Here is a 12832-nt window from a genome sequence, read left to right on the forward strand (position 1 = left end):
GACTCAGTGATCCCTGGAGGTCCTTCCAGCCCCATAATTCTGTGATTACAGTCAAAACGTAGTGGCTTGAATATGTCCCTATTGTATTTCATCCCACATTTCACAGATTTCCTGTACTTTGTCAAAAACCTAATTCCATCTATCGCATTGCAACTATCTCTATTTTCTATTGCATTATAACATTTCCACCTTCCACAGCCTATCAACTACAACATTAATGTAAACCTTGAAGGAGATCAGATGCAAGAGAACCACCTAGTGAACCCCATACCTTACATCCCTCCATTTTGCAAATGAACTGCCACTCAGTGCTTAGTTGGCAAAACTAGCCCTTCAGCTGTGCTTAGATTCTACCATATTTTCACAAGACTCAATTTTTCCTCTTCCTGAAGGTTTAAAAGAAGCCAATAAAACACAATGACTAATGCTGCAATTGCAGTCAGCATACTTAAGAATAATAGCTTCTCCCCTACCCACAAAGATCATAAATCACAGAATCATTTAGGTGGAAAGGTGACTTCAAAGGTTACCTGTAACAGGTTGCTCCAGGCTTTGTACAGTCAAGCACTACTGTCTCCAAAAAGAGCCTGGCTCCATCCTCACTATAATTTTCCACTGGGTAGTTAAAAACTGCAGTAAGACTATTCCCCACCACTCATCCTTCTCTTCAAGTTGAGGAAGGTTCTCTCAGCTCTACCACCTACATGTTGTGCTTCAGCCCTTTCTCATTCTCCCGACCCATCACAGCGCAGGCTGCAGTCTTTGCACTGGTAAGTCCAAAGTTAGACACAATACTTAAAAAGTTGCCACAAAATACACTGAGCTTTGTTTGATGTAATCTGCTCCTCAAAAACTTCCGAGCAGTTCTGCATCTTGTTGTCTCCCAATGCTTCCAAACGGTTCTGATTTTTTTCACAAAATAAACACGTACCTCACACACGTTCTTACTACACACACACACTTCCGAGTTCCTCTAAAACAACTCAGTTTTTAAAGGCTGAAGCTTTTTTTTCCTTCTTCCATACATGCAGCATCCAGAACATTTTCCACAAACACCATACCTAACCCTTCTGCTCCAGCATCTCCCACCAGTGCTGACAACTCTTCCGTCCTCTTGATCAGAGCAGCTTTTTGGCACGCCACACTTGGGAAATCCACCTCATACATTACAGTGTGATGTAGAAGATCCATGTCTTTCAAACGGAAGTACAAGGAGTCAAAGCCAGCACCTAGAGACAGGATCTGCAGAGAAATCGGCAGAAAACAAGTGATACTCTAGCAGCATCCTGAGCATCTTCCTGTGAAGAACATTCCAGTTCAGGTGCACAATCTGCAGAGTAACAAAACCAGGTAATCTCCCAAAAGAGGTTGAAAAACTTGTGCAAATACTAGATAGATATTTCTGTCAGCAACAAATGCAGAACCAGTACTGCCAAGTAGATCCTCTGCACTATTTTGGGAGAAAACCACCACAGCTGCTAAAAAACGTTTCATGTACAAATACAGCAGAAGCTGCCAGCACAGCCAGGCAATGGAAACGTACCTGTCTCCTAGGATGACTTCTGGTCTTCAGCAGGAAATCTTGAACACAGTGATCTACAGCACGGGCACGGACATAATAACCTCTGTGGAATGAAATTCAACTGGAACTGCTGTCCAGTAACCCTATTTCTCCAAGAATTACACTGTCTATTCCAAAAAAAAACACAAAAAACCAACAAACCTTTTCTCTCTCAGCTTCCACTCAATAATCATATTTATGTACCTACACTTGGTGATATCTGATGATTCTGTAATCTCTAGACCCTGTATTTAATGTCTAACCACCAAGACCACAGATAACTGAGAGAAAACACGTAAATTTCCTAACTGTACCAGTCTACAAACATAAATACTCAGTGGATGGAAAAGGATGAGTCCAGACAGTCAGAATGCTTCCTGCAATGCAGTTGGCCAACATCTTAGCCAGGATGAACCTGATGAGGTTCAACACAGCAAAGTGCAAGGTTTGGCATTTGGGCCGGAGGAATCCCAGGCATCAAAACAGACTGGAAGGAGAGGTGCTTGAGAGCAGCCCTGTGGAGAAGGACCTGGGGGTCCTGATGGATGAACATGAGCCAGCAGTGTGTTCAAGATGCTTGGAAAGTCAATGGGATCCTGGGCTTCACCAGAAGAGGGGTGGTCAGATGGAAATGGGAGGTGATTTTCCCTCTCTACTCTCTATCTAGAGTACTGTGTCCAGATCTGGGGTCCACAACACAAGAAAAGACAGGGAGCTGTTGGAGAGGGTGCAGAGGAGCCACAAAGATGATCAAGGGGCTGCAGCATCTCCCTGCAAAGACAGGCTGAGGGAGCTGGGCTTGTTCAGCATGGAGAAGAGAAGCTGCGGGGTGACCTCAGTGCAGCCTGCAGTGCCTCAAGGGAGCCTGCAGACAGGAGGGGAGTCAGCTCTTGGAAAGGGGAGATGGCAGCAGGACAAGGGGAAATGGTTTGGAGTTGAGGGAGGGCAGCTGGAGGTTGGATGTCAGGGGGAAGTTGTTTAGAGAGAGAGTGGTGAGGTGCTGGAACAGCTGCCCAGAGAGGCTGTGATGCCCCGTCCATCCCTGGAGGTGTTCAAGGCCAGGTTGGATGGGGCCCTGGGCAGCCTGGGCTGCTGTGAAATGGGGAGGTTGGTGGCCCTGCCTGTGGCAGGGGAACTGGAGCTTCATGATCCTTGGGGTCCTTTCAACCTGGATCATTCTGTGATCTCACTTCCTGCCCCAAATCAGATGGTGTGACAATATGAAATTAACTCCTTTATACACAAGGTGATGTGCTCAACCAGCAGTTATTGGGTATAACAAAATGAAAGCTGCGTGTGCAAGAGCATTAACGGGGAGCAAAAATGAAAACTGAAAGGAGTTTCATTCTCTGTGTTGGTTTTCTTTTTTCTGTGTGATGAAAACCAAGAAAACTGAATTCCTGGAAAGCATTCAGCATCCACCTGGCTGCTGCCTCCGTTTCCTCAGTGCTCAGGAAACCAGTTTTACTCAGTTTCACGGTGTTCCCACCAGCCGTTCCTCTCCCTGTCAACTCCCCCAGCAGGCGCTCATTATCCCCACCCCCAGACCTCACAGAAACATTTTAAAAGAAACCCAAGGATTTGGGAAGACAGCATTAACAACAGTAACATGTAGCTCCTGGCATGAATTTAGTTTGGCACACCGACGCCACGTGAGCAGACAACTCGACACAGATGCACTTTCAGATGCGATTAGCAGCGTTTGCCCTCACAGGCCTGCCAGCTCCTGACATTTATGTTACCTACACGAAACTCCTTCGGCAGTTCGCAGTCACTGTCATATCGAGCCGCCTCACGTTAACCAAGGCTCACCGCGGGTACGCACTGTAAGCGCCCGCGTTTGAACGCCCCGCACAGCCGCGCTCACGCACAGCGCGGAGCGGCAGGCGCTGCTCGCCGCTCCCGTCCGCCGCCTCGCCCCGAGCCGCACCGCGCATTCCTACCGGTGGATGAGCGCAGTTCTCCTCCGCGGCCGGCCCGCGAGGAGCCGCACGAAGCGGTCCCGCACGTATCCCCGCTCCGCCGCTGAGCATTTGCTGACGGCGCTGCTGCCGCCCGTGCCCCGCACCTGCGGGACGACAAACCGCGTGACGAACCGGGCGCCGCCGCGCCGCAGCCCGGCTGCCTTACGGCACAGCTCCCGCCGGAGCGGCCGAGCCTCCTTCGCGGCGCCGCCTCTCCCTGCCGCCCCGAGAGCCCGGCCGGACTCCTCCCGAGCAGAACCGCCCCGCTCCGCAGTCGGCGCTCACTCACGCCCGCGCTCGGCCGCCCTCCCTCCATGCCGCGCGCAGAGATGCGTCGCTCACGCGCAGTGACGTAGGCTCTGCGGACGCTACGTAGCGCCCCCTGGCGGCCCGCCCCGCCCCGCCCCGCCTCGTCCCGGCAGCACCGCCTCCGGGCAATCCGCGTGCGGCGCCCGCTCGGCCCCGCGGCGTCCCCGTCTGCGGGCGCGGCCGTCCCGCCGCCCCTCGCTGCTGCCGCGGCGCTCGGCGGACCCGGGAGCGCGCTCCCGTACCTGAGCCCGGCAGCGAGGGAGGGCCGGAGGCTCGCGGCCGTGGCAACGGGCAGCCTCTTCGCGGTAAGCGGAGGGACGCGGGAGGAGCGCGGAGCTGCCCGGAGGATGCGTGCGGCGCTGCGGCCGTGCGGAGCTCCCCGGGGGGTGCTGGGGTGCGGCAGCGCGGCGCTGAGCGCCTTGCGGGCCTGAGCTCCCCGCCGAGCTGCTGAGCTGCCCGGGGGCGCGGAGCTCCGCGCGCTCTTGAGCAGAACTGACGCGGGCGCTGCCCGTGGCTTTGTGAGCGCTCGCAGCCTGCGGTGTGACCGAGAAACGGGCAGGGCACGGCCTGTTGCAGAGCAGGTGGATGTTCCTGCTGTTTCTCCTTAGGGTTTGCACTGCGAGTTGTAGAAGAGCCGTGCTGGCCTGGCCGTAGCAAGGTGTCACCAGGACTATGCTTGCCTCTGTGCTCATTGTCTCTACGTATCTTGTGGTCTGCACAGTATTATGTTGTGCATTGCATCAGCTGGAATCACAAAATGTCACTTCTGCAGAGAACGGTCAGCATGCGTATTTCTAACTGGGATCCATGCAGCTCACTCCTCGACCTACTACTGCTACTACTGCTAGCATTTCATCAGTAGCAGTACAGATTTCTTTTTTCAGAGGTGCACTTTAGTAGAGCTGCCTTTTAGGCTATTCCCGGCGGATTTGGAGTGGCTCATATATGTGGTTACAGGGCAGGATGCAGGTCAGTAGTTCTGTTTATATTCTGGATGTATGCACTTTCTCCAGGGATATCAAGACTTCCCTCCAGGGCTCTCTTTTGCGAACTGCCCATTATTTTGTTGATTGTCCCATCTCTGCAGTGTGGAGATGATGTTTGGATTGCACTGCAGTTAAGGCTCACGGGCTGTGCTGTCCCATCCTGCTGATACTTCAGGTCCTGCAACGTTCCCAATTCTACAAGCATCCTGAGAACGATGATGAAAAAAAAAATGCTTGGCAGCAAGCTGGGGAATGGCCACTCAACACTGCATCCAGCTGTCCCAGGAAGATTTTTCCAGTTCCATGTTTCTATATCCATAACAATCTTCTGTGCAAGCTCTGTCAGAGACACTGAAACATGAACTAGGCATCAGACACATAAAGCTGAGAGGGAGTGGGACTGGGAGGTTAGTTTCCTGTCCTTGGTACAAGGCCCTGCATGCATACTCCATGAGGAGAGGCTCTATATTGGAGTTCTGTGATGCGGGAAAAGAATGTGGTGCCAGTAATTCTTGGGCCTCCACGTCCAAACTCAAGCTGCCATAGGTATGAAATCCCGTAATCACTCAATTTTATCAGACGCTGGAATTTTTGCTCCTGTGTCTTTCTTACTCTGAAAAGATGTTTTAAAGCCTGATAGCTGTAATAGCTAGCAGAATTCTTGTTGAATGCAATAATAGCCAGTTTATATCTATCTGTTCTTGGTTCACAATCAGTCTTAATCTGAAATGATTCCTTTACCTATCCTGCACTGACTCTAAGTGCACAAGCAGACAGGTTTATCACTGCTTGATCTGTTTTGCCAGACTAAGCCTAGCCAAACAAGCTGTGTTGGTGGGAAGAGTGAGGCTTTTAAATGCACGCTGAGAGGGCGTGCTGCCCTAGCACTTGCACTTCCATCAGGTTTGGATGCCTTTGCAGGCCGATGCAGCAGGGGGACGCCTTATCCCGATGTGCATGGGTAACTTCTCCGTGCCCGATCTCTCCTCCCACTGCTCCGAGGATTCCTCTGGGGTTTTGCAGACATTCAAAGCCTGTGAGGAATGCACTCCTCACCCCACATAACAGAAAACACACAGCAGAGCAGCACAGGCATCTCAGGGCCCCATGCTGCTCCCACCCCCAACTGGGCAGGCAGTCTGAGGAGAGAGGAGTACATAATGAGAAGCATTTGCTGCCACAGCTATCTATAGTCTTTTGTTTAGGAGCAGGCGAGGCGTGGTCTTTCTTCCTGACCTCAGAGATGACGGCAGAGAACCCCGATGAGAAACAGGGAGTGCTCCGGAGCGAGCAGCCAGGCTGCTCAGCATGGAGGAGTGGGACGCCAGAATCCCCCGAAGGTTCACTGAGTGGTGCTGTCCTCCCACAGGAGGCTGCACTGTGCCCAGCGTCAGAGTCTGCCTTCAGTTCAAGGTGGACCAAAGATGTTGGGGCTTTGACATGGGCTGAACAGCGAAGCATTTTCCCTTATCTTTCTTGCTGTTCTGATCACCTGGATGTGTGCTGAAGGTTATCAGCTGCATCACAGTTTCTCTATCAGCTTCCATCTGGGAAAAAGCTCTGTGAATGATATAAAGGTGACATATGTGCATGGTGCAGAGCAGTAGGGCTGTACATTAATGATATTGGTACCTTTTTCTTTCATTACCTATTTGTCTTGTTGCTCTCAAATACTGCAAGAGACGACGACTGGACTCATCTGCTGATCTAGGATAATGTGGCAAAATCCTGGAGAACAGATGATACCAATCTCAGATCTCAATACATCAGTATTACCACAGAGGCCTCTGTTACAAGGCAAAGCCTTGTCAAGCTAAGGCCGATACGGCAAAATGTGGAGATAAGCAGCATGACCTCTAAGTCCTCTACACACATGCAATTCCTGAGTGTGCATCCTAAATACTTTACAAAAGACAGCTATGTCATCAAAGGCAGTGATTGACAAAACAACTTAGAATCACAGGAACCAGTCACTTTTAAGAACCTGAAAAAAACAATAATCCAATATATTGTAAGCCAAAATAATACACTGTCAAGGAATCATAGGATGGTTTGGGTTGAAAGAGACCTTTAAGATCACTTAGTTCCAACCCCCTGCTCTAGGTAGGGATACCTGTCACAAGACCAGGTTGCTCAAAGCCCCATCCCTGGAGGTGTTGGAGGCCAGGTTGGATGGGGCCCTGGGCAGCCTGGGCTGCTGTGAGATGGGGAGGTTGGTGGCCCTGCATTGGTGGGGGGTTGGAGCTTCGTGATCCTTAAGCTCCCTTCCAACCCCAGCCATTCCATGATTCTGTGATCCAGCCTGGCCTTGAATGCCTCCAAGAAGGAGGCAGCCTCTCTGGGCAACCTGTTCCAATGTCTCTTCGATGCTCAGTGGAATCTTTTCTCCTCTTTTTCAAAAAGAATGACAGAAAGAATTTTGGAAGATTCCAAAAGATGTTGATTCCACTGATGATAGAAGAGAAGAAATAGGTAATTACCCTGTGGTTTGTAACAAAAATTAAAAAGCACAGGAAACCATTGTAAGGGATTTGAAAAGGTAGAAGATGTGGCGTGCTTTGTTGCATTATAGAAACTGTGCAGTAGAGATGAGGTGAGGATATAGCTAACATACCAACCTGGAGAAAGAATATTTGCAGCAGCATTGTAATGGATTTAGGTTTATGAATCAAGGAGGGTGCAAAGAACAGACTGAGGAGATGTGAGGGCAATCAATACTGAGATGGGGTTTTGTTGTCTTTTGTTTTTGTTTTGCAGAGATCTTGGACCAAAGGATCGTGAGGAATTACCTACAGCTGACGGTGATAAATGAAAATGGCATGTTTTGTGAAATTCTTGGACACTTCGTATAGTATCAGCTCTAGGCAAAATGGGAAGGGTTGTTGTTGCACACTGTGAGAGGGAGTGAAGATTGTCATTAACTCTACAAGCACTGTACATTGCTGAGCAAGATAATAAGAAGTCTATTTATAATACCAGTGGAAATATGATTGTATGAGATTTGCTTACCTGTTTTATTCCTTGCAGTACTGTGGTCTTTTAAAATCTCCTTTCTAATAGATCACAACTTCATGAAGTTATGTTGTCAATTCTGTGTTGAAGGACAGAAGCTTGATTTAGGCAGAGCTATGGTCATGTCTTTCTTTAAAAATACCTGAGCTGTCTGGAAAATGCCTGCAATGAAGTCTTGCAGGAAGATGCTTTTCTACTTCAGATCAAGTGATACTGACCCCCACCCTGGCATCCATCTCCTTGGTGGGAAGCGCTCCTCAGCTCCATTAGAGTCCCTGTACTAAGGAAAAAAAAAGCTGGTGCTTTTTCTCATTTTAAGTAACACATTACTGAACATAGATGTACTTACATTCAGCGATGCACTTGGCATTTCATGAATGAACACCCACGAAACTCTGATACTGCAATTACATCATTTTATGCTGCATTCCACTTATGCTGGTGTTATTCAAAGACCTTATCACATCTTCTCAGTTTGCTTTCTCTCAACAGCTCAGACTCACGTATTGTCTAGTGTTGGGTTTTTCAAAGACAAATGAGCAATATTGGATTCTGTAGCTTACGATTAGGGAAGCTTCTGGCTCTCTTTAAGGTCCTGATGCATGTTCCTCTAGCCACTTTAACCTACAGCCCTAAGCATCTCCAAGCTCCCTCTGTGCACTAGATAGAAGGACTCTGCCCTGTGCTTCTCTCCAAATGCAGTAATTAAACATGGTCTGTTTCATAGTTTCTTCAGTGACTTAAAGACCTTCAAAATCTGACTGTTATATTGTTTGCTCCTCAAATGTGTGTCTCAATTCTCCATCAGTAGAGTGGTGAAAAGATCAAATTTTGTATCTCCAAGGTAGAGTGTGTGAAAAAAAGGAATTTTGGCACCTCAGAAATGGATAAGGGATTTTTATAAAGCATTTGGCAGTAGTGCATGAAGAGCTGGATAAACACTGGGCAGTAATTCATAAACTTTTGGTTTAAAATCTCTTGCTGTATGTAACAATGGATAATTGTCATCCAGGAGGGCTGTTGTTTCCATGAGAGTCCCACAGAGCAGTTTGTGGTTACTGGCTAATGGCTGTGTCCTGGAAAGCAGAAATTAAAGGATTGATTACATTGGATGGGCAATGAATCATGAGTTCTCAGTTTTATCACATAGTTAAACCAAAATCTATTTTGAAGAGGACATAAAGGCGGCAGTACTGCAAACAGAAAAGGATTGGTGCTACATAGGTGTATTTCAGTAGTACAGTGATTGCTGGCATCACGGCAGGGCACTGGGATAAGCACTGAAAGCCGTGCTGACTGCAGTGGCTGCACAGGGAGGTGGTGCAGTCGCCGTCCCTGGCAGTGCTCAAGGGGCTCCTGGATGAGGAGCTGCGAGATGTGGTTTGGTGCTGGGGGCAGCAGAGGTGGTGGGAGGATGGTTGGACTGGATGATCCTGTAGTCCCTTCCAACCTTGAGATTCTATGATTGTAAGTAGTAAGGAGTTCTGGTTTGAGGTGTCCCCTATAGTCAGAATAAAGGCAAACTCTTTAGTTTTAACATGGTTGTAAAGTTATCCAGAATGAATCTACCAAAGGGCTATCAGAAAATGAATTGCAATCTGGACTTGGACTCTAAGCCAATTTTCTCATAGTCCTTGATGCATTATGCCTTCTCTTGCAGGTGGCTACTTCTTACGCTGCTTGATGTTCCAGGGAGCAGCAGCATTATAATGGCATATTTGCAATCTGACATTGTGCTGCTTAGCCCAGATCTCCTCATCCACGTGATGCTAAAACCAGAATCACATTCACCAACTTCTTTGTAAGAGGCTCAGATAAACAGGACTAGCAAAGGGGAGGTATTTCTCCAGTGTCTTAACTTCCGTTTCTCCAACTTTCCATTCTCAGATTCACCTTGTTGTTATCTCTGCTTTCAGGAACTCATAACCTAATACAGACATCCAGCCAGCCTCCAAGGAGTTTATGATCCATTAATATGGCCTTGTTTATAGCATCTGAGCCAGGATGTCATCACACTGGGGCCCCACACATAGATGGCAAGGAGGAAGCAATATAAATTATGCTGGGCCCTGCTTTCTTGTGGTGAGATCTCTACTTACCAAAAACTTCTGGCCTTTGTTCTGGGCTGGGAATGGTTTTTGTAATGGAGAGAGAGGCACTTTCTATTCTGAGTGGAGAAAGCAGTACCAGGGAAGGTTTTAATTATCTCTCATTTCAGAGAAGCCAGGCTGCAGTACAATTGCAGGAGTTGATGAACAGTGCAATCCCAGTCCAGAGGAAGGATGCAGGAATGTTCTCATTCTTATGCTTACAAACAGCTATGAGATCCCCTCTCAGCCTTCTCTTTTCCATACTGAAGAGTTCAAAGTCCCTCAATCTTTCCTCATACAGGAGATGCTACAGGTTCTGTTAATCTTTTGCCTTTCCACTGGCTGACAGGCAGAGCTCAGAGCGTTAATCGCAGAGCTGTGCTGTCAGCCACTCCTCAATCTGGGGTAGGGTAAGGCTTTCTAACTGCACAGTGCTGCTATCTGAAGAGCAGATAAACACGATGGAGCCAAATGCTTCTTTGTAGTGGCAGACAACAGAGTAAGAACGATTTCCACAATTACAGCTCGACACATTCAGAGTGGACTTCAGGAAACATTCTCCATCAGGAGAGCAGTGCAGCGCTAGGAAAAGCTACTCGCATGGGCTGAGCTCCTACCTTGCAAGGTTTCAATGCAGACCTGGCCTTGTATTTTTGATAGCCCTGATTCAAAGGAGAGGTTGGGCTGTGCACGGATGGATGTCCCTTTTAACCATGGTGGGATAAGTCTCAATGCACCTCCTTGTCCACTCATATATCCCACAATTTCTAAGTATCATAACAAGAATGCTGTGGGAGACCGTGTCAGATGCCTTGCTGAAGTCAAGGTACACAGCATCCACTGTTCTCCCTTCATCAACACTTCTCTTCCAATTGCTTGGAGATAGCATCCAGAACAAGCTTTCCAAGGACAGAAGTGAGGCTGACTGGCCTGTGGTTTTCCAGATCCTCCTTCTTGCCTTGTTTGAAGACTGGTGTGATACTGACTATCCTCCAGTCTTCAGGCATCTCTCCTGTTCTCCAGGACCTCTGAAAGATAAAAGAGAGTGGCTCAGCGGTCATTTCTGCCAGCTCCCTCAGCACACGTGGGTGCATCCCATCAGGGCCCATGGATCTGTGTGAGTTGGTTTTGGCCAGACACTCTCTAATCATATCCTTCTCAACTAAGGGGAAGGCTTCCATTCCCCAGGCTCTCTTATGTCCAGGGTCTGAGCTTCCTGAGGGGCAGTCTGATTAGTAAAGCTAGAAGCAAAGAAGGCATTCTGTATCTTCACCTTGCCAGCATCCCTTCTTGCCAGGGCCTCTACCTCATTCAGTAATGGACTCACATTTTCCTTAGTCTTCCTTTTACTGCTGACATACTTAAAAACACCTTGCTTGCTTGTTATCCTTGACTTCCTTTGCCAAATTTGATTCCAAGTGGGCCTTGGCCTTCCTCATTGCATCCCTACAGGCTCTAACAACATTCCTGTATTCCTCCTAACCAGACAGGCCCTTTTTCCACATTTTATAGACTTTCTTCTCACCTTTGAGTTTATCCATGAGCTCCTTGCTCATCCATTCAGGCCTTCTGCCAACTTTCCCCAATTTTTCACTCTTAGCTGTGCACCAATCCTGAGCTTGGAAGAAGTTGTGTTTGAGGGCTGAGCAGCTCCCTCAGGCCTCCTTGCTTTCCAACGCTCACCCCATGGGACACCTCCACGCACATCCTGGAAGAGGTCAGGGTTGGCAGTCCTACATGCTGCTTTGCTTCTTCCACACAAGATCCTGAACTCCATCATCTCGTGATTGCTGCATCTCACGTTGCCCCCAACCTTCATATCCCCAGCCAGCCCTTCCTTCTTAGTAAGAATAAGGCCCAGCAAAATCCTTCTTCTCGTTGGCTCATTCAGATAGCAGGGAATGTTGCAAGCATGTGGAAAATGCTCTTGTCTTAATTTCTATGCTTTGTATTGCAAGTTTTCCTTTAGTCTGGTAGTCAAGCACCTTGGGTTCCTGGTATGAAAATTATCTGATCAGCATTTTTTCAAATGCTTTGGAGGAGCGTTTTTGTTTATGTGTATCCATGTTCTTTCATTCCTCCTGTGCCAGTTCTCCATTTCATTATCCATATTTGCTAGTGATTCACGTGGTTCAGGCAGTTATGTGATCTGCAGTCTAATTTAATGTGTAACAGTGAGTTTTATCTTCAGAACAGTAGGATTCAGATTAAACTGGGATAGTTACTGGCATTCATAAATCATGAAACCACAAAGAGACTTAGTTTCATATTTTTTAAAACACATGATGTGGAACTTCTCTGAATTATCTTTTCCTTGACTTACTAACACACACTTTGGGAAACAGAAGGAAGGGAGGAAGGGAGGGAGAGGGGGAAGAAGAAAGGGAGGGAGGGCAGGAGAGAAGATGAAAAGAAGAAAGCCCCAGGCCTAAATGCAGTGCTCCAGATGGTGCCTCACAAGGGCAGAGTAGAGAGGGACAGTCACCTCCTTGTCCCTGCCTGCCACCGCTCTGTTGACGTAGCCCAGGATAGTGTTGTCCCTCCAGCTTTTTGTTCATCGGGACCCCCAAGTCCTACCACCCAGCTTGGTGTCATCAGCAAACTTGCTGAAGGTACAATCAATCCGGCTGTCTGTGCCATTGATAAACATGCTGAAGAGCACTGGGGGTCACCACTTGTGACCGCCTTCCTCCTGGACACAAATCCATTGACAACAGCCCCCGGCTGTGACCATCCAACCATTTATTTGTCCACCTAATAATCCAGCCTTCAAATCCATCCCTCTCCAATTTAGAGTTAAGGATGTGGTGTGGGGCCATGTCAAAAGCCTTGCACGATTCCAGTTGCCTTTCCTCTGTCTGCTGGTGGCATCACTTCATCATAGAAGGCCACCAGATTCGTCAGGCACGA

General features: G+C 48.2%; 1 protein-coding gene and 2 long non-coding RNA genes across 4 annotated transcripts; 1 reads left to right on the forward strand and 2 right to left on the reverse strand.

Annotated features, from left to right (window-relative positions):
• Window positions 1-770: 770 nt before the first annotated feature.
• LOC122192745 (tRNA wybutosine-synthesizing protein 4-like) lies at window positions 771-3841 on the reverse strand. Its single transcript, XM_042893397.1, has 4 exons — window positions 3811-3841; window positions 3505-3742; window positions 1544-1625; window positions 771-1242 (listed from the first exon to the last, which is right to left on the reverse strand). Exons 1-4 carry the CDS (start codon window positions 3839-3841, stop codon window positions 991-993), a joined length of 603 nt encoding a protein of 200 aa, XP_042749331.1. The 3' UTR covers window positions 771-990.
• A 211-nt stretch (window positions 3842-4052) lies between these two features.
• LOC122192748 lies at window positions 4053-8944 on the forward strand. The gene is made up of 2 exons (XR_006182694.1): window positions 4053-4139; window positions 7578-8944. It is a non-coding gene; the product is annotated as an uncharacterized LOC122192748 (long non-coding RNA).
• Window positions 4353-9176, reverse strand: LOC122192747. Of its 2 annotated transcripts, none has more exons than XR_006182693.1 (4): window positions 8182-9176; window positions 7830-8112; window positions 6469-6548; window positions 4353-6380 (listed from the first exon to the last, which is right to left on the reverse strand). It is a non-coding gene; the product is annotated as an uncharacterized LOC122192747 (long non-coding RNA). The 2 variants fall into 2 exon arrangements; XR_006182692.1 differs by having other exon boundaries at window positions 7830-7911; window positions 8182-9174.
• Between the last annotated feature and the right edge of the window lie 3656 nt (window positions 9177-12832).

Source organism: Lagopus leucura, unplaced genomic scaffold, assembly GCF_019238085.1.
Source record: "Lagopus leucura isolate 7727_CA_CO unplaced genomic scaffold, USGS_WTPT01 58937-0_obj-0_obj, whole genome shotgun sequence".
Lineage (NCBI taxonomy): Eukaryota > Metazoa > Chordata > Aves > Galliformes > Phasianidae > Lagopus > Lagopus leucura.

What these genes read in the sequence shown, in the direction of transcription:
- LOC122192745 (XM_042893397.1), bottom strand. Translation starts at nt 3,841, where the DNA reads ATGGAGGGAGGGCGGCCGAGCGCGGGCGTGA. An exon ending in GCGGCCGAGCGCGGGCGTGA is followed by an intron (nt 3,743 to 3,810) that starts GTGAGCGCCGAC and finishes TCGGGGCGGCAG; the next exon opens with GGAGAGGCGGCGCCGCGAAG. An exon ending in GAAGTCATCCTAGGAGACAG is followed by an intron (nt 1,243 to 1,543) that starts GTACGTTTCCAT and finishes ATTTCTCTGCAG; the next exon opens with ATCCTGTCTCTAGGTGCTGG.